Genomic DNA, 26401 nt, shown 5'->3' on the forward strand with positions numbered 1-26401 from the left:
AATATACCAAATGAAAGAACAGACCCTCTGCTTTCAAACAAAAAAAAAACGTTTCATCCTACCTTCAGTAGTTCTTTTGTAATCAGCTTTTGAATATGGGTAGGTTTCTGCAAAAACACCACATTTTGAGCAAAAAGCAGAGATAATTCCATTTTTGTGAGGGACTTTTCATAGAGATCCCATTCAGAGCGATCTTTAAAACAGACACGGACATGCAGCAGCTTGCCATAGGGCAATACTTCCGGGTTGAAAAAGTTGCGGAAATAGCGGTATTGCGGAAAGATATCTCGTCAATGGCGGTGAAAGAGTTAACCATTTTAAACTAGATTGATTTGATTTATCCTGTACTACTTACCCCCGTACAGGATTAACAGTGATAGCAAAAGGTTCCCCGTCGATGTCGGTGATGAGCCTGGTGCAGTTTGGGCCGCCCAGTTGTCCCACATTTATGGAATATCGTAGTCGTCTCCAGTGTGCCGTGTAGTAGCTAAACCAATGCATTCTGGAGTGATCGGTCCAGTAAAGGTTCCCGGTTACCCAATCGGCAGAGATGTCTCTGGGTCTCCTGAAGTCTGGACACTGCAAACACAAAACATGTAAAAAAAAGTCCCACACCATATTTTGCATGCCTCCCTTAGTATCCCAGTAGCCTTTGACTGACTTACTATGACTCCACTGATAGATGAGATGGGACTTCTCTCCTGCAGGTCTCTATAAAACATTCCTCCAGGGTTAAACTGCGTGGCCCACAAAAACTTGTGAAAGTGAAACATCGCGCCCATTCCGATGATGCGGGCGCTGTCCGATATCCGAACGAGTTGCGTGTGTCTGTGAGTTTGGTTATACGGATACACGAAACTCCGGATTTCTGTGTCGTTGGCCACATAGAGGACCTGATCTTCTGGTCCTGACCGCATAAACAGTAAAACAAAACTTAGACAAAACAAAACACAATAAAAAACTAAATAGTGTAAAAATATACCTTTTGTGATGCATTCTCCGTTTATTTCTTTGAAGTTTCGGTCACAAGTGCACTTGTACGACCCTTTCGTATTGGTGCAGTACTGTGAACACGTTCCGAACCGCAAACACTCGTTGACTTCTGAGAAGAGAGGAACACATCTGTCCGTCAGGCACTAGCGCTCACAAGTGACATTTTTAACAACGCTGTAGGGATGACGTTTGTTTAGGCTGTTAGGGATTACGGAGGACTTTTCTTTATCTGCGCTCCGTGCCTGCCGATTCCCGGGGTTCTAGTTTGTGTCAGTAAGATGACCCTGAAGCGACCGCTGGCATATGACTGACGGCTTAAAGATCGAGATAGAACTGAATACAAAGAGACCTTGGCATTCCGCTGTCTATTTGATGATAGACTGGAAAAAATGTGCACTGAGGCAAAACCTACAGTGGCCATGAACAATATTTGAACATACAAACAAGACTTTAATGCAAACACTTTTATTTGTCATTTAATGCAATACAAATTTAGAAAGGTGGAGGTGTAAGGAAACAAAGTTTATGAGAGGTTTTCAAACTTGAAACTTGACATAAATTATTTACTTCAAGTACCCCTGAGATTTTAAGTACTGTAAATATAAAAAAAATATTGACCTTCATCCTGTTTACTTTCATTTATTGAAAATTATGTCAAATTAACAGTTTTATTTTACTTTAACAAAAAAAATTTTTTTATAAGTTATGACAAGTCAAAACTTGTCATTTTGCATGCGCTCTCAGTTTTCTGATATATTGTAGTGTTGTGTAATAGTCACATGACAAGCAGATTAAAATAATACAATTTATTTTTTATACAATTTACAGTAGGGCTGTGAAGAGATTAATCGCGATTAATCCCATACAAAATAAAAGTTTGTTTTTGCATAATATATGTTTGTGCACTGTTTTTGTACTCTAAAAAATGATTCATTAAATTTACTCCATTTTTTTTTAAACGTAAGTGGTTGCAATCAATTTATTTAAGCTACATTTAAAAAAAAATTTAGTAGTGATGCACCGATGTATCGGCCGCCGATATTTACCGATTTTTGATGAATTTGAAACCATCGGCATATCAGCAATAGCACGAGAAAGGCCGATACCGATTGTTTATTTATTAACTGCATAAAGAAATCCATTATATGCAAAAAATGAGTTAATGTTGTTAATAAAATAAATGCTGAGTAGCAAAAACCACCTTTGAAGGTTGTCATGCTGTCTTATTATATTTGTTTTAGCTTAATTTGTGCCTCTCTTATTATGTTGGTCAGTTGAATGTTAATCAGATCCAATCCATGTTTAGTAAAAATAATTTGATGCAGAAATAAACTAGCTAATAGACCAACTGTATAGTATTGTGTACAAGTGTTTAATATCGGTATCGGCCAGAAGTTGTCTGTTTAAATCGGTATCGGCCCCAAAAAATCCTATCGGTGCATCCCTTTTTTTTAGTTTTTTATTTTATTTTATTTTTCTATTTATTTTCTCATTTAAATGTAGCTTACATAAATTGATTGCAACCACTTACCTTAAAAAATTTAGTAAATTGAATGAATAATTTTTTTCAGTGTATGTGTGTTTTTATATATACATAATAATTACACACAATAAAAAACAAATACATTATACCAACACAAACTTTTATTTTGTATGTGATTAATCGCGATTAATCTTTTTGACAGTCCTAATTTGACAGCCCTAAACCGTTTTATTTCGATTTTTGTATTTTAGTATTATTCATTTACATTTTATGACTTCGTTTTAATTACGTTTTCATCAACTCATGAAAACCCTGCAATTCCTCCACAAACCACAAGGGGTTCGGGAACCCCAATGTGGGAAACGTGGGTTACAGTACATAATAAAACTATAGATTTAGGATTTAAAATTAAAGTATCTGAACACGTTGTGTTTGTCAAGCATTAGTAGATGTCCATATGTATTGCGATAAACTGTACCTGTGGTTACTCTGTTATAAAACCCGTGTTCAATTAAGGGGAACTGACTTCCTACATCCTTCAGGATTAGTTGGTTGTATTTAATAGCTTTGAAAGCTCAAGTTAGTTTTGACAGTCTGGACAGCATTTGCTTGCAGATGCAACACCTAATGCATTTTTTATTTCATACATTTATTATTTCATACTGTATACCTGCACTAGCCGACGACTAGCAAGTGAAAAATGTCTTACTGTATAAATGTTTCATAGATCATTAAATAAGTCTAGCACATGCAAGGGAAAATACCATATAAATCCTGTCAATCCTTTAAAATGCTCTCTATAGTTTAGTTTATTATCATGTCTAATGTAAATGTGTTTAATTGATTTTACTGTAAATTTGCATTTTCATGACTATACAATAAAAACATTTCTACAACCTACTGGATGGCATCAGACTAATCAATTTGTCCATGATCCATGGCAGATCAAGTGGAGTACAGTATTAATGTGCAGCACAATGGTACAATATGTCTTAACCGCAAGACACTGGACAAAAAAAATGATATGTGTCAAAATATTAGACCTGTACATTACTCCTGCAGTGTAAATGTGGATAAAGGGCCTTAGACATCAATATTTCTCGCACACATTATTTTCTACCTTCACACTGCCTGGTCTTCTGGTCCCTCTGAAAACCCTTTTTGCATTGACATATGGACGGCGTTTTCGTATGGTTGCAAAATGCGTCATCGCCGCACAAGTCCGGCCGTTCTCGGCAGGTGCCTTCTGCAGAATCTGCGATCGAAAGCATGCACGAAACATAAGCACATATCATAAGATACCAATTAAGTAAAAATTCGCACTTAAATTTGAAAAAAAATTAAACGCTTAGTTTATCAAGCAAAAAAAAAAACTTGAGCTAAATAAAAGCTTTCATAAGAGTACATTAAAAGTGAAACCAGGAATTTTGGAAGAATTTAGAATTGTGGGAAGTATGGATCAAAAACACAAACTCACGAGATTTGCATTCGCGCTCGTCCGACCCGCCGTCTTCGCAATCGTCAAAAAGATCGCACTGCAGCTCGGCCGGGATGCATCGCTGGTTGGAACAGGAAAACTCTGATTTTCCACAAGGCTTGGACCTTCTGACCACATCCACTGGATTAGAAAGATTAGAAATTACATTTATGCATTTAACAGATGCTTTCAATCGCAGAATGCACTCAAGGTACATTTTACCAGTATTTGTTTTCGCTGGGAATCGAAGCCATGATATTTGTGATCAGTGTTGGGGGTAACGCATTACAAGTAATGTGTATTACGTAATAATATTACTTTTCTAAAGTAACGAGTAAAGTAACGCATTACTCATTAAATCTACACATTAATATTTGAGTTACTTTAAACATACCTGCAAACTCAGAAGGGCTGAAAAAGGTGACACATTGTATACGCGCCCGCACCCCCCCCCTTACTATTGTTATATAAATATGGTAACAGTTTACAATAAGGTTCATTAGTTAACATTAGTTAGCTACATTAGTTAACATGAACTAATAATGCACTGCATTAATACAGCATTTATTAATCTTTGTTAATGTTAATTTCAACAATTACTAATACTTTATTAAAATCTTGTTAACATTAGTTAATGCACTCTGAACTAACATGAACAAACAATTAAAGCTTAAATTTGTATTAAGTAACATTAACAAAGATGAATAAATACTGTAACAAATGTATTGCTCGTGGTTTGTTCAAGTTAGTTAATACATTAACTAATGTTAACTAATCAACCTTATTGTAAAGTGTTACCAAATATTCTTACATTTAGGCCAATCCTAAAAAAGTTATAATCTAAATATATCAAAAATTCCAGTATAGAGTCCAGTAGGTTGTTACAGTTAATATACAGTAACAGAAATTTGCATATTAAAAACGTGAAGTTGTTCATTTGAAAGATTAATTGAAAACACATGTAGTAGACGTAACACCACTATCTCACATTAAGTGCACTACATTTCTTCAGTCATGCATCCCTCTTAACAGTAAATACATTACAGCATACTTGATTTAATGTGAGGACAGTGAAATTGTACACTTATTATCAATCTTATAATGTACTTAAGTTACTCAGGCAATCAGTACTGGACATCGCTGGTTTATTTTGGCTTATAAAGTAAGTTATATCAACCAGCTCAGGTTAGCTGATAAAGTAGCATCAGAGTAAACATTTGTGCTTGCCTTTGAGGTGCGGGATGGCCCTCCAGCAATCGCGCATCACTTTTGTTTTGATTGTAGCATCACATGTTTAACAAAGGGTCCCTTGACAGAAGCAAATGTGATATGCATCCATATGTTTGCTCTTTATCTCTTCTCTCAGACCAGACGCGAACTTTTCTCTACAGTTTATATGGGGTCAGATTTGTTTCGTATTTCTGAATAAATATACTATGATCCACAAATAAATATAGAGAGTTTCATAAATATTTTTTAAATCCACAAATGCACAATAAGCGAACCATAAATATATGTTAGATATTTCATAAAAAGGAAGGAAATTCACAAATAAATAAAATGGGATTTGCAAATGAATTTTTTTTTATAAATATATATTTTTATTTTATTTATATGTGAATGGCTTCCTGCGCATTTGTGGATCGCTTTCTGTGCATTTGTGAATCGCTGCACACATTTGTGGATCGCTTTCTGTGCATTTGTGAATTGCTGCACTCATTTGTGGATCGCGTTCTGTGCATTTGTGGATTTGAAACATTTCTAACGTCAAGATGTGCACAAGAATCCACAAATAGGTGGACTCCGCCCACCGTCTACTCCAGCCAATCAGACAACAAGCACACTGTGCTGACCAATCGTGGCAAGATTTCCCTCCAACCAATCACATTTTGTTTTACTGTTAGGTTGGGAACACAGTTGAATTTCATCAGGCAATCTTTTGTAGGCTGCATACATCATCAAGACTGTCTTATTTAAAAAAAAATAACTATTATAAAGTTGACTATTATTCTCAGTTAATCGGTAATTGTTGTAAAATGCTTATGATTTGCGGATGTAATGCTCAGTTAACTTAAATTAAGCAGACGTGATGACTTATGCAGCCTGCATATGCGACCTCCGGAGGTTGCAGCCTTCCGATTGAGGAACGGGCACTGTTGACAGTTGTCAATAATTCTTTACTAGGGATTCTCTTAATACACTTTGTGGTAAGGTATGTCAAGGTTAATATTTGTCAAATTAAATTGATTAAAACCGGTTTTAGCAGTAGTTTACTCCACACGTGGCTTTTTGGTTCCTTTTGTTGCCGTGTTGGTTTGTTTCCTGGCTGACAGTAACTAAGTTTAGCATTTTGTAAATTCTGTTAATATAGCATATACCCTTTCTTGAAATAATCCGGCTACAATCTTAAAGAAGCCTTGGTTTCAATTTTGCTAATCCCTTATGTAATATCAAACTCCTGTTCTCAGGTAATTTGAATCCTTTTAAGGTTCCATTTTAATGTGAGGTGGAAATTGGAAAGGCTTGTATAGTTTGGTCTGTTCCTGATTATTTATATTATTTGACTAAATTATCAATAGTTGAAGAACAAAATACTGTTTTATTAGATTATAATCTATAGTTTGGAATAATACTATATATAACCCATTATATTTACTATTAATTTAGTAATTTCCCTGGTTTTTGAAGCAATGCAACTTTGTAATAAAAACACTATATAAAGAAATCTGGCTTGGCTTAACTTAAAAATAAATTTACACCCCATTTAGAAATTACAGATGTGTGTGTGTGTGTGTGTGTGTTTGTTTACATTTAATATTTAATTTACTTAAGATAAGATATTGTGTTCTATATAAATCTGTACTACTTATTTCAGCACACTCTAACAAATGTCTGCATCTAAGCTTACACAAAGGATTAGCTTATTTATTTATTCCTTCAAATTATTGATTCATAAATAAATGAGTTCATTACACATTTCATTCATTCACTCCTGTCTACTGCAATTGCTGATTGAGAAACATGGCATTGACCTTCAGGCCTTGTTCATTAACACAGTATGACAAAAAAAATCAATATCCTCTTGAACTTGAAATATGAACACAAATTCATCCTTTACTTCAGAGAATTCCCCGCTCAGGACATTCCAGAGGGCATTTTGTTGATCGTCTGTAACACCTGGTCAAGTAAAGATGCAAGTCGTAAAACATATAAAAATCACATGAAATGATATGTAGCGTCTGTCATATCCCTTTTAGGCAAACATCTATCAGCTGAATGCACCCCCACCCCTAAAAAACACACACAATAAAAAACAAATAACATACCAGTTGTTTGATTGCATACTTGTGTAAAAATCCATCTTACTTCTATGAATTTTAAGTAAGAGCATAAGCTTGTTGAGAGCATAAAGGGAAAATAAAAACAACACTGTAAGACTATCTAACAGCTTTGACATATTAAACCTTCTTGACATTAAGATGTAGACACCACAGAAATTTCTTGTTCATTTAAAAGATACCATAATGTGTAATTAAATGATCAGTTCTGTAGTAGGAGACGAGGTAAAACACATTTGTTTTGTCATGTCATAATAAAATGTACCACGTTAGATACAAACTATCTGTAAGCAAATGTCACTACATAACTATAACGGTAGCGAAGACTACTCTGAAGTGTAGGGGGCTAGTTACGAATGAATATAGCAGTGTACCAGGGTGTCTGTCAGAACACAATAGAGAGCGTTGAACCAACTTGAGCTGTTTATTAGGCACACAAGAGAACATACATTAGATAGGAGAGAGCCAGCATTCAGTATTTATAAGGGTAGCACACACAGCACAGAACTCTGAATGAGAGGCACAACTTGGATAGCAGAGCAGTCGTTGATGAAGGTAATGGTGAATATTGGTAGTAGTCCTTTAATGAAGCTCTGCACAGGATGAGGGTATGCTCCTTTAAGAGAGATAGGCCAGAGCTGTATTTATGAGCTTGGTTGCATGGCATGTGAATGGAGATGCATGAGTGCCTGGCTATATATGAGAGCTTAGCCAGATCATAGGCATGTGTAGATGTGGTTTCCCTGCAACAGATAACAACAGGATTCCCAAAGTAACACTAATGCTAATAAACATACATAACATTGACAAATTAGCTACAGCTTCTCCCCTCATAAGTTATCAAAATAAAATAAACAGACGTGTCTCAAATGACACATTTTACACCATTAGCAGTGTTTACACAACGTATGTAATATAACTGACATTATTACAGGATAAACACATTGATGAACAGCAAAAGAAAGTGATTTATATAACGTTACAGCGTAGTAGATTCACAGTTTAGCTAATAACATGTTAGCGCTATTAATAACGGAAATTTTAACATGCAAACCTAACTGTACTCACTTTAATGACGCACATGAACACACCGCGTAACAATCTGGTGCTATTGTCTCCACAACAACATGATTCATGCCTCACACAGCGAGACACTTGTACAAAGCTAGCGCTCTTCCGCCATTGCTTTGAGTGAGCGATACTCGCTGTCATAATAAAAGTCCTCCTCCGTCTGGGTCTTTTGCACAATGTTTCTAGAAAAGACTCTGTGATTGGTTGAAGGGAGATCGTGCCACGATTGGTCAGCACAATGTGCTTGTTGTCTGATTGGCTGGAGTAGACGGTGGGCGGAGTCCACCTATTTGTGGATTCTTGTGCACATCTTGACGTTAGAAATGTTTCAAATCCACAAATGCACAGAACGCGATCCACAAATGAGTGCAGCAATTCACAAATGCACAGAAAGCGATCCACAAATGTGTGCAGCGATTCACAAATGCACAGAAAGCGATCCACAAATGCGCAGGAAGCCATTCACATATAAATAAAATAAAAATATATATTTATAAAAAAAAATTCATTTGCAAATCCCATTTTTTTTATTTGTGAATTTCCTTCCTTTTTATGAAATGTCTAACATATACTTATGGTTCGCTTATTGTGCATTTGTGGATTTAAAAAATATTTATGAAACTCTCTATATTTATTTGTGGATCATAGTATATTTATTCAGAAATACGAAACAAATCTGACCCCATAGTTTATGGCATACGCAGCACGCAGATGTCCCGCTACGGTGGCTCAACGCAAGCCATTCAGCATTTGACATCAAAGTACCGCGAGACCAGACTTCTCCATATGTATTTGATTCGCTCTCGCAGTATTTTGATATCATAGGATTGCCCTGCGTGGCGCCAGATGAAGTCCCTCAGTTGTGTGTTTGTGCGTACCTCGCGACCACAGATTCTATCCATCTTCACGCTCTGACACTTTCGTCTCGTTTTTATTTGACGAATAAACAATGTAGCGAGTAACGTTAAGTGTCATTTCAAATGTAGTGGAGTAAAGAGTACAAATACCCAATCAAAAATGTAATTGAGTAGAGAGTAAAAGTTGCTTATATTTTTGATACTCAGTACAAAGTACAAAGTAGCCAAAAAAAACCTTAAGTACAGTAACAAAGTACATTTACTTAAGTACTTTACACCTCTGCGTGTGATTCACAGAACAAACGCACGCACAGAAAACGCGCTTAACGTTACCCCTTTCTTTCAGATGTGAAATCTATAAATCGCAAATTATCTTGAACTAGTATGCATCTGAACAGTAAGATTTCCACCTTTAAACGATGCCTAATTAATGCCATTGACATATAAAAGAGCGCATGTCAATGTTTAAACCCTTTATGAGCAGCAAGAATGGCTTATATTTTCAAAAACCTGCAGCAATCGGACAAGCAAAAGTGCCTCAAAGTGCCTCAAAACTAACCTCAAAACAAACGTCAGTGTCAGTAGCGGTAGCGTGAAAAGTTTAATCCGCGGGAAAGCTGATGCAGCCTTTTAATAGAAGCTGCTGGCAACGCAAAGACCCGCCCTTCACGTAACCCCATTTGTTCAGCTCCCATCCATTGACCAATCGGCTATCCTAACCTTAACCACACTGTGATGACCTCACGTGATGACCAAAGAGCTTTTATTGTTTTTGTGAAACAGACCGCAGTAGGTTTTTGAAACTCCCGTTTATGGGAAGTTTAGACCCCCCCCCCCCCCAAAAAAAACAAAAACTCTTCGGATCTACATGATTCACGTGGATGACCTTTTTCAATTCAAAACGGCGATTTTCGCCGAAAAGCGACTAGTTTGCAGGTATGTTTAAAAAAAAAAATGCGAGTTACTTTTCAAATTAATTATTTATATTTAAAAAATAATAATGTACTGAATTAAACTGAACGTAGAAATCTGCAATTTCTGAATGCAGAACTTCTCAGTCATAAAAATAAATCTGCAAGGCCTGAAAGAGATCAAGCCTCAGGGAAGTAACAAAAAGTAACTAAGTAACGCAATTAGTTACTTTTTTGGCGGAGTAACTTAAAGGAATATTCAATTTTTTTAAAAGAAAAATCCAGATAATTTACTCACCACTATGTCATCCAAAATGTTGATGTCTTTCTTTGTTCAGTCGAGAAGAAATTGTGTTTTTTGAGGAAAACATTGCAGGATTTTTCTCATTTTAATGGAGTTTAATAGAGCCCAAAACTTAACACTTAACTCAACACTTAACAGTTTTTTTCAACGGAGTTTCAAAGGTCTATAAACGATCCCAAACGAGGCATAAGGGTCTTATCTAGTGAAACGATTGTCATTTTTGACAAGAAAAATAAAAAATATGTACTTTTAAACCACAACTTTTCATCTAGGTCTGATCCAGCCCAACCTAACGTAAATGCGTAGTAATGTAGGGAGGTCACGTGTTACATATATAAAACGCACATTTGCGGACCATTGTAAACAATAAACTGACACAAAGACATTAATTAGTATCATTCCACATACAACAACGTAGGAACAGTCCTCTTTCAAGACGCTTGTAAACACTGGGGCGGAGTTTCGCGTTCGTCCTCTGTGACCTTTTGACGTCATGACGTATTGCGTGGGGTCAGCTGGCGCATCACGACCGGATCTACATGATGAGAAGTTGTGGTTTAAAAGTGTATATTTTTTATTTTTATTGTCAAAAATGACAATCGTTTTGCTAGATAAGACACTTATGCCTCGTTTGGGATCGTTTATAGTCCTTTGAAACTCTGTTGAAAAAAACTGTTAAGTGTTGAGTTAAGTATTCAATGTTGGGCTCTATTAAAGTCCATTAAAATGAGACAAATCCTGCAATGTTTTCCTCAAAAAACATAATTTCTTCTCGACTGAACAAAAAAAGACATCAACATTTTGGATGACATGGTGGTGAGTAAATTATCTGGATTTTTCATTTAAGAAAATGGACTAATCCTTTAATATCGTAATGCATTACTTTTAAAAGTAACTTTCCCCAACACTGTTTGTGATGCTATCGCAATACCAATTGAGCTACATCAACACAACAAAAAGAATAGAAATAATATAGAAATGTACTCACCACAGTCATCTTCGTCAGAATTGTCACCGCAATCGTTCGCCGCGTTGCAGGTTTGTTCGGTCCGCAGACAAACCCTGTCATTCCTGCAGCGGAAAGGTCTGTTCGGAGGACACGGCAACTTTCCTGCAGGTTCACACACACATACAGCAATCTGTGATTTTCTGTTATTTGTGGCTTTCACTGTTTTATATGTTGTGAGTTTGTGTTGATGCGTGTTGAAATAATATAAGAAAAATCCTCCAGACTTCATCTACAGTAGAACAACTTATGATACAAAGGTCAACTACACTGTATGTGTTTACTGTACATATCAAGGGGTGAGCTGTATCTTTATCAAACATGTCTGACATCAAGATCTAGTGTGAAGGTAGGCTATCTTAACGAAAAACGTACCACACATGTCGGCATCTTCATCTGAATTGTCCCCACAGTCATCCTCGCCATCGCACACCCAGACCAGCAGCTTACACAGCGTATTGTTGCAAATAAACTCATCTGCACGGCACGCTGATGAACCTGCAAATAAAAGTTTGTTATAGCATAAAGGTTATAGCATAAATGCATCTATCTATCTATCTATCTGTCTGTCATCATGCAACCTTGCATATTTCCACACAAGTATGGAGGACCACAAGAGTCATGCAAAATGTAATAAAGAACTTCAATATTTAGTAACTACATGGACAATAAAAATAACAATTAATAGATTTGTTTAAAAATTCATTAATTAATCTATAAATAAATAGACAAAGTTACAAAATAAAATCATTATGTAACATTTTATAAGGCAATAAAAAGTGAGATTATAAAAATAACGTAGAAATTAAATATTAATCCATTAATAAATAGTTCAAAGTAATATAACAATTTACAAAAACAACATAAAACACTCAATAAGTTCATCATTTTAAATTGCATTTATTCGATTTGCTTTTCGTTTTAGCCTCTCTATTTAACTTTTCCGTGATTCTTTGGGTCCTTGCAAATGGTCAAATGAGAAATGCAAATTAGCTATGGCCAGGTGGATGTAGCAAGCTCGCTGATTGGCTCTGATTGTACGTCATGCGCAGATTTATAGATCTCGGATGAGGACCCAAAGAGTCACGGAAAAGCTAAATAGAGAGGCAAAACGAAAAGCAAATTGAATAGCGAAAAGAATAAGGAGAACCATCAGGAAAATGAAAACATAAATGTTAAACGGAAATGCCCTTTAAATGCCTAATTTAAACCTGTATTTGTAGTTCAATTTATAAATCCAGTTATTTATTTCTCTTTTTAAATCGCTTTTTGAAATACATTTTGAAATTCCATTATTTAATTAAGAATTTGTAAATGCAATTTAAAATGATGAACTTATTAAGTGTTTTATGTTGTTTATGTAAATTTTTAAATTAATTTGAACTATTTATTAATGGATTAATAATTCATTTCTACATTATTTTATAATCTTACTTTTTATTCCCTTATAAAATGTTACATAATGATTTTTTTGTAACTTTGTCTATTTATTTATATATTAATTAATTAATTTTTAAACAAATGTATAAATTGCTATTTTTATTGTCCAGGTAGTTATTAAATATTGAAGTTCTTTATTATATTTTGCATGACTCTTGTGGTCCTCCATATTCAGACACTTTTTAAAAAAAGCAAGAATGTTTTTCTGGAGAGGGACACTTTAGGTTTGTATTTCCTAAAAGTGATAAAACATCCTATAAAACTTGAAGAAATCTTTGGGGCCCTTTAAGCCGAAGTTCGCACCTCAGGATCAGTAAATAAAGCATTATAGAGACTGTTATAGCAAAAGCACAAGAAATAGCGAACAAGAATGACTGTCATCCAATGGATGAACCCAGATCAGGTTTTGTAGCTGCTTTTAAAGGCTTAAGTTTGAATCAGAGCTCAAAAATCTGGCTGTTTAATATAAAATAAGAGCTTTGCGTTTCGAAAATATAGCTGCTTTACTCGCCTGAAACCCTCTCTTTGTTGTTTGGCCTCATACAGAAGAGTTTTCTAGCAGGTGTCTGACAGAAATGGACATTAAATTCGCAACGCTTCCTTAAATAAAACATTATGATCATCGCTGACTGAAGGGTGAAAATGGAAGAGGAAAATATTTCCCAAAATACCTCACTTCAAGTTTCTCCAAAGTTTGGAAGATGAAAAAATTGGAAAGTGAATAATTTTTTTTTTACTTGACCATTCCTACATATCGTATGTTAGGTAAATGGAGACCAAAATAATAAACAAAAAACAAATAAATAAATAATCTTTTAGTCTCTAAGACCCTAAATAATATAAGAGTGTTAAAAACGTGAACTTTAAAAATTTTGTCTCAAGGTAGTCCAAAAACAGCATTTATGCATTGAATGTGTTCCTGTTTCTGGAGCTCAGACAGTGTGCATTAGCATCACAAAGGTCAAAGGATCAATCCCCAGGAACTCATATATGAATGCACCGTAGGTCACTTTGGATAAAAGCGTCTGCCAAATGCATAATTTAATTACGACACGAGGGAACTTTTCCGATCTATCAGATCAAACCAAATCAACATCACCGCCACACGGCTTTATGGTGCGAGTGACTGGGAACTGATCAAAGGAGTCCGATTCAGCTAAAAACACCTGGGAGTCAGTCACAACAAAAGTGGCTGTCTATAAAAAAAAAGAGGAAATGTGACTCGATGTCTTAAGATATTTGATCCAACCACACTGACATTTAGTAAAAATGCAAAATAAATAAATAACCCATTTCAAAAGAGAGCTTCATCTTTGATGCAAACTCCTTCAAAGAGCCGCAGGTGTGCGACGGCTGTTGTCGTCTGCGCAAGGATATCAACAACGGCAATTTTTCAAAACACCAAAATTAGGCCTTTCATGTACTTGGTTGTCAGATATCAAGTGGCAACAGGGAACCTTTCATCCGAGCCAATTTTCACAAATATCGGGGAAATGACTGTTCTCGGGAGGTTGGGGATTTTTCCGCGAGGCAGGGTTGATCCGGCGCAATGTATTATTGAGATGAGGGAATGGGAATCGTGTTTCGTAAATCCCTGAAGTCTGTCATGGGTTGAGAGTGAAATTTAAAGGAATTGACAAAAATACGTCAGCGAGTTGCTGGATGCTGAAAGCCGAACGTCTGTCACTTGGGACGTGTGGCTTTTTTGCTTGTTTGGCTGATGTAACTGTTGCATTTGGTTTACATGTTGTTTGTACATTACAGACACTGGCATAAATGACTGGAAATTTAGTGAGGTCCAAAACATTAAAGCAAAAGGAGATAAATTATTCACAACACATTTTCATTTAATCTTTTCACTCAGATTAATAAACTTTTATATGTAGGTGCATTGTGTAACTTTCAAAAAGATCTATTGACAGAAATGCAATATAATATACATGACTATATTATCAGTGGTGTATAAAGACCTTACATAATGAACTGAATTGTTTTTATTATATTATTTTATTTTATTTTTTATTGCATTTCGAAAGGGAGGGGTAAGCTTTTGGACTGAGCCATTGGTTGCAATTCACAATCTCACAGCTAGATGCCGCTAAAAATCTACACTGTGCACCTTTATAGGGACATGTCATAATAATTTTTTAAGATGTCAAATAAATCTTTGGTGTCCCCAGAGCACATATGTGAAGTTTTAGTTCAAAATACCATATAGATAATTTATTAAAGCATGTTAAAATTGCCACTTTGTAGGTGCAATTTTGGGTGTGTCCTTTAAAATGCAAATGAGCGGTTGATGTGCAAACACTGATCACAATGATGGTGGTTTGATGCAAACTAAATTGTGCTGTGAATTATTTTCTCTCTCTCTCTCTCTTTCTCTCTGCACTAAATGACAGTGCCGTGGTTGGATAGTGCAGATTAAAGGGGGGTATTATTACGATTAGAGCTATGACATCATAAGGAGAGCCAAATTTCAATGACCTAATTTTTCACATGCTTGTAGAGAATGGTTTACCAAAAATAAGTTACTGACATGATCTTTTACACATTTGATAGAAGCACTGGGGACCCAATTATAGCACTTAAACATGGAAAAAGTCAGATTTTCATGGCATGGCCCCTTTAAATGTTGTCATAAATGGTCTTAGTTTTTGGACTTTAAAAGCCTGTTGTGAGGTAATAAATGTAAAATCATTAGATAAGTAAATCTTAAAGGTATAGCGGAGGATTTTCTTGAATTTTTGAAAAGAACCGCCTTCTCCACTTTAAAAAAAAAATGCAATTGCACAACGCTCCTGATTGACAACTAAGAGGACCAGTAGTCTTGATGATCCACCCGGAAAAAGAAAATCCTCCGCAATACCTTTAAAGCTACAATTACAATATTTTGCCTCTATATTGTCACCTCTGTTTAAAACATAAAATTGCAGGTTACTTTACGCACCATAGACTGTAAAAAAAGATGGACGATGCGACGTTGCCTCCTTCCGTGGTAATGAACTGAAGCAAAAAATGTCCGACCATGGTTGCCACCATATTACGTAAAAATGTCAGTTTGTAGCCAAGGCATGCACAGAAGTAATCGTCCGTGGAGCCAGAGGCGGAGCCACGGTATCAAACTTCCGCCCAAATGCTCGCACGCCCAATTCAACCATGCCAATCATAACAACACGCCCCGTTTCTATAGCAACAAATTACTAGCTTATAATAACTTTACAGAAAAAATGAATAACTGAAAATATTCAGCGTGATAACAACTACCTTAAAGGACCAAAACAATCTTTCAGAAAATTTTATTGATCTTGCGGCACGTTTCTTAAAAAATGTGATGGAATATGCAGGATATTTATGCAATGTTATGCAATGAAATTCCGGGAACTTGCCAAAATTGCGGGAACTTGCCAAAATTGCAGGAACTTGCCAAAATTGCGGGAACTTGCCAAATTTGCGGGAACTTGCCAAAATTGTGGGAACTTGCCAAAATTGCAGGAACTTGCCAAAATTGCGGGAACTCGCAAAAAATGCGGGAACTCGCCAAAATTGCGGGAACTTGCCAAAATTGCGGGAACTTGCCAAAATTGCGGGAACTTGCCAAAATTGCAGGAACTTGCCAAAATTGCGGGAACTCGCAAAAAATGCGGGAACTTGCAAAAACCGTTTGCAGCTTTTGCAGCTTTTCATTGATGTTCACGTCGCGTAATTACGTCACTTCCTAACATTCCCATGACAACAGGGGACATTGCTGCGCATGTGTTAAGTAAATGCAACTTTCTGCTAAGATTTATATGACTTTTTGCTACAAAAATGCGGGGATTATAAAAATCATCCAAGCACTGCATATTTTGCGAGCAGAAATCTGCAAAAAAAGTGTGGGGGTATTTAAAAAATGCGGCCCATGCATAAATACGCTACTTTGGCTAATTATGCATTGAATCATGCGATCGCATAATCGCTGATTTTTTTTTTACTTAGACCAGAGTCCCATTTGTTTGCATGGAGAGGGCGGGGTTTATGACTTGTACTGCAGCCAGCCACCAGGGGGTGATCAAAGAGCCAGAGGCTTCACTTTTCGAGACGTATGAGGCACACTCGTTACGCACTTACTGTAGCTTTAAATGGGTTAAAGTCAAATTAATTTCCCTCAAAATCGTAATTGACAGCTTAATTTAAAAATCATTATTATATTTATTAGCATTATTATATTATATTCTCTACTTAATGTTGCAATTCACCAAAAAGTAGGGCGACAATTTTCAACTGATTTCTTCAGCCTATTCTCTTTAAGTAAGCAATAAGGTACGAGAGGCTGTGCTCCGCTTCGCGTCGTGCCTAACAACGCCCTTCAGCCGTTACTTATTCACAATACAGCACTTGCCTCGAGTACCTTATTGCTTTTATAAAACGGTTACCACACAATATTAAAGTAAAAAAAATATTAGTGCAACTTTCATGAAGTTAAATCAATAAAAGCATTCCTTCCGCTAGAAAAAATAGTCCCTGACTGCGAACAACAACATGAAAGCTCAAATAAAAACAACAAACTGTTCTCAGATTTTGTCTCATTATATGTTTATGTGTTGCTAAGGGTGTTTCTAAGGGCGCAGTGATATTAAATAGAACCGTTGGGTAAAGCGGTCATAGCAGTGTTTTATTGTGAATAAAGCACACCTGTTGACCAATCAGAATCAAGGATTGGAACTAGCCGTTTTATAAATGTGTATAAATAACAAGCAGTGCGATAATCGTGGAATTTATACGCCAAATTCTAATTTTGCGTGCATATGATACGCCAGCCCTTCCCGTTCACTTATGCAGCACTTCTTTTCATGTCATTTTATTTATTGCTTTCCCATTTGCATGTGTTTTTTTACCATTGTCACTTAGGTTTGGGGTTAGATCAAGTTTTTGCTACATAAATTGACATCCTAACCCAGTGTTGCCAGATGTACAATAATTATCGTATTTGTACCATCATTTTGACCTCTGTATGAATGCAAATGCGTGAAATGCTTCTATCTCTTGGTTTTGGGTAGAAGGGATAAAGCTATGGCCTAAATCTCGCGAGATGTGGTTTGGGATAGGATTAGGATAAAAACATTCTGCAAGATTTCATGATTTCGGCAGTTGCTTTTTCCCTTCTTGCCACAACTCGATCTCTTCTTATGTTATGTCTTCTCGGCCAATCATCGTTGAGAATGAATCTCTTTTTTTCCAGTTGTTTTGACTCTCCGACAAAGGTACACTTAGTCATTTATCTACTAGGAAAATCTACAGGCTATCAAAAGTTGTTTGTCTAGATAAAATAGTTGTATTCTGCACATATTACCGACTTGTGTACAATCTTTTTCTTCCTAATACAATATTTTTAAGGTTCTGGTACGATTCTTGGACATTTCCAATCTGGCATCACCGTCCTAACCCAAACCCAAATTCTAACCCCAACTCCAAGCGAACACGTTTTTAAAAAAAAGCAATTAATAAAATGACATGAAAAGACATGCCGTATAAGTGAACGAGAAGGACTGCCGTTTCATATGCACGCAAAATTGGAATTTGGCGTATTTATTGCACAACTTTTCACACTGCGTGCTATTTACAGTATACGCATTTCATGAAAATGGGTTGGATTTCTTATGTACTCTTGCTCAATAACTTTTTATATGCTTTTTAATGTGTGTTTAATATTTGTTTATTTAATTATTACCAAACAGAGTAACAAACTGCAGTTTATTTAATTGATTTGTGTTCTGTTTTTAATAGAATTCAACAAAAATGTTGCTCAAATTACGTGTTCATTTCCATTATTGTTTAATCTGTGTGCTTATTTAAATCTCTTACTGTTTATCTTATCCTATATCTGCCATACAATATATGACATAAGAGATTTTGCCTCGTACCCTGGTCACAGTTGTCCTCGTCGCTTTGGTCCAGGCAGTCAAAGACTCGGTCGCATCTCCAGCGGGCAGGAATGCAGTGTGCTCGATTACGACAAAGAAATTCATCTTCTTTACACTCCTGGATGCAGTCGACCTACACAAACCAAACACAAACGTACGCATCAAACACATCAAACACACAGATCAAACACAGCATGCACCAAACACACACACAATCTACTGTGTATAGACACAGTTTATCCCTTACACATTGGGGTAACTTTATTTAAAGTCCCTATTTGTATACATAAAAAAGCATTTAACCAACACACAGATACCCAAACTACCGTTTAAAAACAGGACCCAACTCTACAGTATGCCACCTTGTCTGTTAACCAAATTCCCAATGGCCTCTACCTTATTTCAATAACATTGCTGAATGATTGGTAAAATTAAGAGTCATGTCCCCTTTAGCAATAACCTTTAACCGTTTACTTCAGCTGAAATTGCTTTTATATATATATATATATATATATATATATATATATATATAATGCACGCTGTAAGAAAAGCACCCCGGGCTCTCCGGGGACCTCTGGAAAGAGGTCTGTTCTAATGGTCCTTATTAGGACAGGCAAATCGAGTTGAACTATTGACACTGCATTATAAATAAGGATGTAATTAAACCACTGTCCCTCAAGAGCATGACCGCAGCAGTGAAGAAAACAATAACAATGCCGAAAATTCTTGCGTCACACTAAAGACTGGATATATGATTGCATCATGGCTTGTTATTTTGTTGTACCATTGCTATTCAGTACCGTCTCTCTCTACCCCATTGCAAAACATGTTTTTAGGTTGCATTTGATCATGATGAGAAACAGAGATGGGATGAGAATACAGTAAGAAGTAACGAATACGTGTTTGTTCGTGCACCCGGCTGACCTCATCAGATCCGTCGGAGCAGTCGTTTTGGCCGTCACAGCGCTGGCTGGCAGACACGCAGCCCCCTCCGACGCAGACGTACTCGTTCAGACCGCAGGACGTCGGCCGAGCTAAATGCACAGTCACAAAACAATGACTCATATTCACAAAATGTGCAAAAACATCAATGAACCTTTAAAACGTTTCTTGACACAAAAACACACATCGAAAGCAAACATTACTGTATGCACAATTAACTAACATGATCAACTGTGTTGACATTAAAGGGTAACTAAACCCCTGGTCAGAGCCTGACTCCACCCACTGGCAATACTTGAAAAATGCAAGAAAAGTGGGCAGACCCCAACGGAGATAGAAGGGACGAACTGAGCTCGGACCAAGGGTGTGGTGTGATCGTAACAAGGGCGTGGTGAGCTTGAACCTGCTTAGTAGGATCGTACTGCTCACATCACACGGTACTGCACAATCCAACAGGAAATTTTAATTGCAGGTAGCCACCGTTCAACCTGAAGAGGGCAGCACTCAGATGTTTTTACACCATATATTGTAGCATTGAAACACTTAAAGTACTCTTAAAGTAAGATTTACTTACCCTCAAACCTGTATCAATATCTTTGTTTTGCTAAACACAAATGAAGATATTTTGAAAAATGTAAATAACGAAATTGGGGCACCATTCACTTCCATAGGATTATTTTCTCTTTCTATGGAAGTCAATGGTGCCCCAGACGAGCTTGATTACAAATTTTTTAGTTTTCAGCATAACAAATAATCTTATACAGATTGGAAACAGCTTGAATTTTCATTTTTGGGTGAACTGTCCTTTAAAAAAGATTAAAAAATATATATATATTAGTGCTGGGCAAAGATCAACCACAAATAACCGCATACAAAATAAAGATTAATCGTGATTAACCACATACAAAATTACCGAGCCCCTAAGGTGGAGTAAAAAAATCTAAAGTTAAGTAAGATTACCTTACCCTCAAACCTGTATCAATATCTTTATTTTGCTAAACACAAATGAAGATATTTTGAAAAAATGTAAATAACTACATTGGGGCTCCATTCACTTACATAGGATTATTTTCTCTTTCTATGGAAGTCAATGGTGCCCCAGACGAGCTTGATTAAAATTTTTTTGTTTTCAGCAAAACAAATACAGATTGGAAACAGCTTGAATTCTCATTTTTGGGTGAACTGTCCTTTAAAAAAGATTAATAAATGCTTGAAGAAACTATTTAGCTCTTTGTTAGTTCATGTTAGCTGATACATTTACTAATGTTAGCAAATACAACCTTATGGTGTAATGTAAGCAGTATTATTATCTATTTCTTTAGCTGAAATAAAAAGCATCATGAAAAACTATAAAAACCTAAATATTTTGATTACTTCGAAAAGAAAAACAATAAAATAAGTTATATATATATATATAATATATATATATATATATATATAATATATATATATATATATTAGTGCTGGGCAAAGATCAACCACAAATAACCGCATACAAAATAAAGATTAATCGTGATTAACCACATACAAAATTACCGAGCCCCTAAGGTGGAGTAAAAAAATTTAAAGTTAACTCTTTCACCGCCATTGACGAGATATCTCGTCAATTAAGAGAAATCGCTTCCCCGCCAAAGACGAGATTTTCCCTCTTTCCGCAATACAGCTATTATCCACCAGGTGGCGCCCTTCCGCAACTTTTTAAACCCGGAAGTATTGCGCTATGGCAAGCTGCTGCATGTCCGTGTCTGTTTTAAAGATCGCTCTGAATGGGATCTCTATGAAAAGTCCGTCATAAAAATGGAATTATCTCTGCTTTTTGCTCAAAATGTGGTGTTTTTGCAGAAACCTACCCATATTCAAAAGCTGATTACAAAAGAACCACTGAAGGTAGGATGAAACGGGTTTTTTTTTTTTTTTTTTGAAAGCAGAGGGTCTGTTCTTTCATTTGGTATATTGTATGTTTATATATTTAAAGAAGAACATTTTCTGGAAGGCATTAAACTTTGGTGAAAATCATGAAAAACGCTGGCGCTGGCTGGCAACTTTTTTAAAAAACACTGGCGGTGAAAGAGTTGAGTTTCATGTGCTCATGTGAAACTTTCATGTGCTCACGCGAAACCTTCATGTGCAGATTTTTTTTTAAAGTTTAGTTTCGCGTGCTCATGTGAAACTATCGCGTGCGCACGTGAAACTAAACTTTAATGAATTTTTGCTCCATGTCCCCTTAGGGGCCCCCTACAAAATAAAGATTAATAGCGATTAACCGCATACAAAATTACAAAGCCCCTAAGATAACATTGGAGTAAAAAAATCTAAGGTTTAGTTTCATGTGCTCACGTGAAAACCTTCATGTGCAGATTTTTTATTAAAGTTTAGTTTCGCGTGCGCACGTGAAACTAAACTTTATTTAATTTTTACTCCATGTCCCCTTAGGGGCTCCTTACAAAATAAAGAGTAACCACGATTAACCGCATACAAAATAAAAGTGATTTTTGGCACAATATATGAGTGTGTGCTTTGTGTAATTATAATGTATAAAAAACGGTACAAATGTGGTATGAGTGACAAATCAAACAAAATTAAATAGACATAATGAAAATGAAAAATACATTTTAATAACTATAATAAATATATAAGAATAATAAATTATCAATTATCAATAACCCTAAATCCTTTCACATTAATGTATTCATGATGACACTTTGGATTTGCATCAATCCATCATGTATCCTGCATCCTAAAAGCCACGAGTCTCTGCTGCGGTCTGAAATAATCTGTGGTGCGATTTCGGCCGGAGCTTCTGGGAGGTTGCATTTCGTGAAATGTTTCGGCCACATAAATATTCATCTGAGGGTGAAATCCCCCCGACTCGCATGGAAAAAGGAAAAAACGGGGTGAGGGACATAAGAGCGAGAGCGTTCTGAATGCATCTCAAAGGTTTTCGAGATAAAAATAATTTACGCAGCGTTTGCTGGTGGGGGTGTCCTCAGGTACCCCATGCACGGCACACAGCGCTAAAATATTCAATATGGGCTATGGGATAGTTTAGGTGGGCAAACACACACAAACAGAGAGACACTTCAAGTCTCAAGGGGTTAAAGTAATTGCAAATGTTTTGGGTTGCCATTATTCTGATTGGCTTCTTGCACAGATTCAAAACCTGGAAAACGAAATGGTAATTTTATAAAAAAAAAATTGACTTTATAAAACTTTTTTTTATTGATAAACGATACCAAAAGGATGAATGAAGACCATACGTTACCAACATCAATTCTTGACTATTAAACATGACACATCTGAGAACGCTTTACAGCTATTTGTTATTTGGGTTTGAAGTTTGCAAAGAGGTATTGTCCAAGAGGCAATGCTTTCTGGGACTGAGGACACAGCGATTCGATTTGATGAAAGGTTTCTACTCTGTGACAAGTGATTATAGAGGTGTTAAGCTAGCTGTCGCAGAAACGCTTTGATCAGTTTGGGATCCGTCAGCATTATTTAAAGAGCCAACCTGTCATGGCGGTGTTGGCAGGGCTGCAGTTGGCCTCGTCTTCTCCGGTCTTGCAGTCTTCTTGTCCGTCGCAAAGCCATTTGACAGAGATGCAGAGATGATTCATGCATTGAAACTGATCTTCAGAGCAGTGGCTCTCACAGCCTCTCTGAAATCACACAATTTAATCACAATATCAGTGTTTTTTTTAGTATAACCTAATCACAATATTGTGATAGAAAAGTTACATAACAGGGATATTTAATCACAATAACAGCACATATTACAACAGGAATAATCTAGAACCACCAAGAATAATATATAATCTCGATATTGGCACGGTATTTAACACAAGTTACATGTGGTCTCCATATCCGCCTGTTGTATGACTTGGATTATGTATAATCACGATATCGGCGCGTCGCATAACAGGACCAATATTTAATAACAATATCAGCATGTTATATAACAAGAATAACAATATAATTTCAATATTTGCACGATACACTCACCTAAAGGATTATTAGGAACACCATACTAATACTGTGTTTGACCCCCTTTCGCCTTCAGAACTGCTTTAAATCTACATGGCATTGATTCAACAAGGTGCTGAAAGCATTCTTTAGAAATGTTGGCCCATATTGACAGGATAGCATCTTGCAGTTGATAAAGATTTGTGGGATGCAAAAATGCTCTATTGGGTTGAGATCTGGTGACTGTGGGGGCCATTTTAGTACAGTGAACTCATGTTCAAGAAAGCAATTTGAAATGATTCGAGCTTAGTGACATGGTGCATTATTCTGCTGGAAGTAGCCATCAGAGGAGGGGTACATGGTGGTCATAAAGGGATGGACATGGTCAGAAACAATGCTCAGGTAGGCCGTGGCATTTAAACGATGCCCAATTGGCACTAAGGGGCCTAAAGTGTGCCAAGAAAACATTCCCCACACCATTATACCACCACCACCAGCCTGCACAGTGGTAACAAGGCATGATGGATCCATGTTCTCATTCTGTTTACGCCAAATTCTGACTCTACCATCTGAAATCGAGACTCATCAGACCAGGCAACATTTTTCCAGTCTTCAACTGTCCAATTCTGGTGAGCTCGTGCAAATTGTAGCCTCTTTTTCTTATTTGTAGTGGAGATGAGTGGTACTTGGTGGGGTCTTCTGCTGTTGTAGCTCATCCGCCTCAATGTTCTGTGTGTTGTGGCTTCACAAATGCTTTGCTGCATACCTCAGTTGTAATGAGTGGTTATTTCAGTCAAAGTTGTTCTTCTATCAGCTTGAATCAGTCGGCCCATTCTCCTCTGACCATTGAAGCAACTGCCATGTGATTGGTTGATTAGATAATTGCATTAATGAGAAATTGAACTGGTGTTCCTAATAATCCTTTAGGTGAGTGTATATAACAGGAATGATGTATGTATGAGTAAATGATGACAGAATTTTCATTTTCAGGTGAAAATCTCTTTAAATCACACCATTGACCATCACTATTAATCTGGTTATATCATGATAAAAGTTGGTCATTGGTGTGATTGATGGATCTGGTACTTGTTGCCGACTGAACGAACCTCGTCCGAGTTATCGGTGCAGTCGAAGTCTCCATCGCAACGGAAGCGGGAGGAGATGCACTCTCCATTCGCGCACACAAAGTTTTTGGAGTTGCACGTAACGGGCTCTATAAGAAGAAACAAGAAAGAGACAAGGAATGAGCTATTGGCGGTTTGGAAAGACACATTGAAATTTCCATGGGTAACTATCAAACGACAGCTCACCAGATAAGATGCAAAATGCCCAAAATGTGACAAACAACGGATTTCAAGAGCAAAACAGAGAGGGTAAATAAATAAGTAGCAGCAAGAGACAAAAAGACAAAACTAAGAGAGTGAGAAGAAATAAAAAAACTGTACAGAAGAAAAGACATAAGACACAAAAGAAGATAAAGAGGAGATGTAAGATAGAAATTGGTCTTCTGTGTCGGTCCCCTGCCTGTCATGCCTCTAACTCCATTATCAGTCTCTCTGCATCCGTCTCAACACCCCACAGATTATCTGCCCCGACATCAAGACTCAGTGATCTAATGAGATCCCGTCTGTGATGTTCCTGTGCCTGGTCCCTAATAAGAAACCAGGAATGGAAACCTCTCTATGGTTCACATATTTGGATATTACACGTGTAGAGACGCACGTGCGCACCCACATCCCTGTGCGTATCAAACACACAGCAAGAGGGAACTCTATGGTGACTTTGAAATTAAAATGTATTTAAAAGTATGAAGTTAAAAATAAACTTTATATACATTATTTCTATAGGAAAGAAATATTCAAGAGACAAATGTTTGGAGAGGATGCGGGTTGCAACAGGACTACAGCCATTAAAACCAAAGGGTTCGCCATTCAGTACTAACTGTCAATCAAGGTCACAGGGCTGAAAAAATTGCAGCTGCACTCCAGAGAATTGAAGCCAGCAACATTGTGAGAAGACAAGAAAAATACCTGTCTGCATTTCAGGAAAATTGAAATAATCACCACTTGTGCAACACATTCGCTCGCGCAAACTTTCGCAGCAATCAACAGACAATCTTGGCAGTTTCTCGCTCGCTTTCTCGGCAAAAAAGTGCGAGAAGTTGCATTTAGGCATGTTGAGAGCCGAGGGCATTAGGACCTCTTTGACTAGCGAAGACCTTGCGTAATGATCCGGCTATCAGGGCGAACGCAGGTGATAAACATGGAGATTAGAAACTAGGGAAAAGTCCTCAGTCGCACAAAACAGAAACAAATACTGATACCGCGTGAGACTCGATCGGGGGATTAAAAAAAGGCTGACGTGTACCGAATGTTGTCAACTTGTAAATCCTTCTCAGGAACAAACTTCTGTCTGCCAGGCACTGTGGAGCGTGAGATGAATTCATTTGTAGGTTTCGAATACCCTGTTTCCTCTCTATGGTTTGATTTGTGGAGATGGAGGAATATTTGAATGCTAAATGTATTTAAATGTCAAAGCCCTCAGGTGTCCACCAGATAGAGGAGGCGACAACATGACAGCAGATGCTACTGTATGTGTAATTGTCAGTTGACCTTGGTGAAATGTTTGGAATGAGACCTTATGAGACAAAACTACAGTAAATAAAAAAACAAGACAAGTTAAATGAAAAACTGAAGTAAACTAAATAATAAACTAA

The 26401-nt window shown here is 36.7% G+C and overlaps 1 protein-coding gene and 1 long non-coding RNA gene across 9 annotated transcripts in view; both read right to left on the minus strand.

Annotated features, from left to right (window-relative positions):
* Positions 1-26401, minus strand: part of lrp1ba (low density lipoprotein receptor-related protein 1Ba) — a 304606-nt gene that overhangs the window by 29626 nt on the left and 248579 nt on the right. For all 6 annotated transcript variants that reach the window (XM_065244654.2, XM_065244653.2, XM_073813477.1 and 3 more), the window contains 11 exons: positions 24792-24898; positions 23234-23381; positions 19708-19817; positions 18784-18916; positions 11816-11938; positions 11423-11545; positions 3954-4094; positions 3597-3731; positions 983-1102; positions 666-907; positions 356-579 (listed from right to left, as the gene is read on the minus strand). In XM_065244654.2, the coding sequence (XP_065100726.1) occupies positions 356-579; positions 666-907; positions 983-1102; positions 3597-3731; positions 3954-4094; positions 11423-11545; positions 11816-11938; positions 18784-18916; positions 19708-19817; positions 23234-23381; positions 24792-24898 (1606 nt within the window). The remainder of the gene's footprint in view (positions 1-355; positions 580-665; positions 908-982; positions 1103-3596; positions 3732-3953; positions 4095-11422; positions 11546-11815; positions 11939-18783; positions 18917-19707; positions 19818-23233; positions 23382-24791; positions 24899-26401) is intronic.
* Positions 6412-8967, minus strand: LOC135726699 (uncharacterized). 3 transcript variants are annotated; one of them, XR_010525002.2, is made up of 3 exons: positions 8360-8861; positions 7280-8034; positions 6412-7130 (listed from the first exon to the last, which is right to left on the minus strand). It is a non-coding gene; the product is annotated as an uncharacterized lncRNA (long non-coding RNA). The 3 variants fall into 3 exon arrangements; XR_010525004.2 differs by having other exon boundaries at positions 6424-7130; positions 7666-8034; positions 8360-8798; XR_010525001.2 differs by lacking the exon at positions 6412-7130 and having other exon boundaries at positions 7702-8034; positions 8360-8967.

Source organism: Paramisgurnus dabryanus, chromosome 24 (assembly GCF_030506205.2).
Source record: "Paramisgurnus dabryanus chromosome 24, PD_genome_1.1, whole genome shotgun sequence".
In the NCBI taxonomy this organism is placed as follows: Eukaryota; Metazoa; Chordata; class Actinopteri; order Cypriniformes; family Cobitidae; genus Paramisgurnus; species Paramisgurnus dabryanus.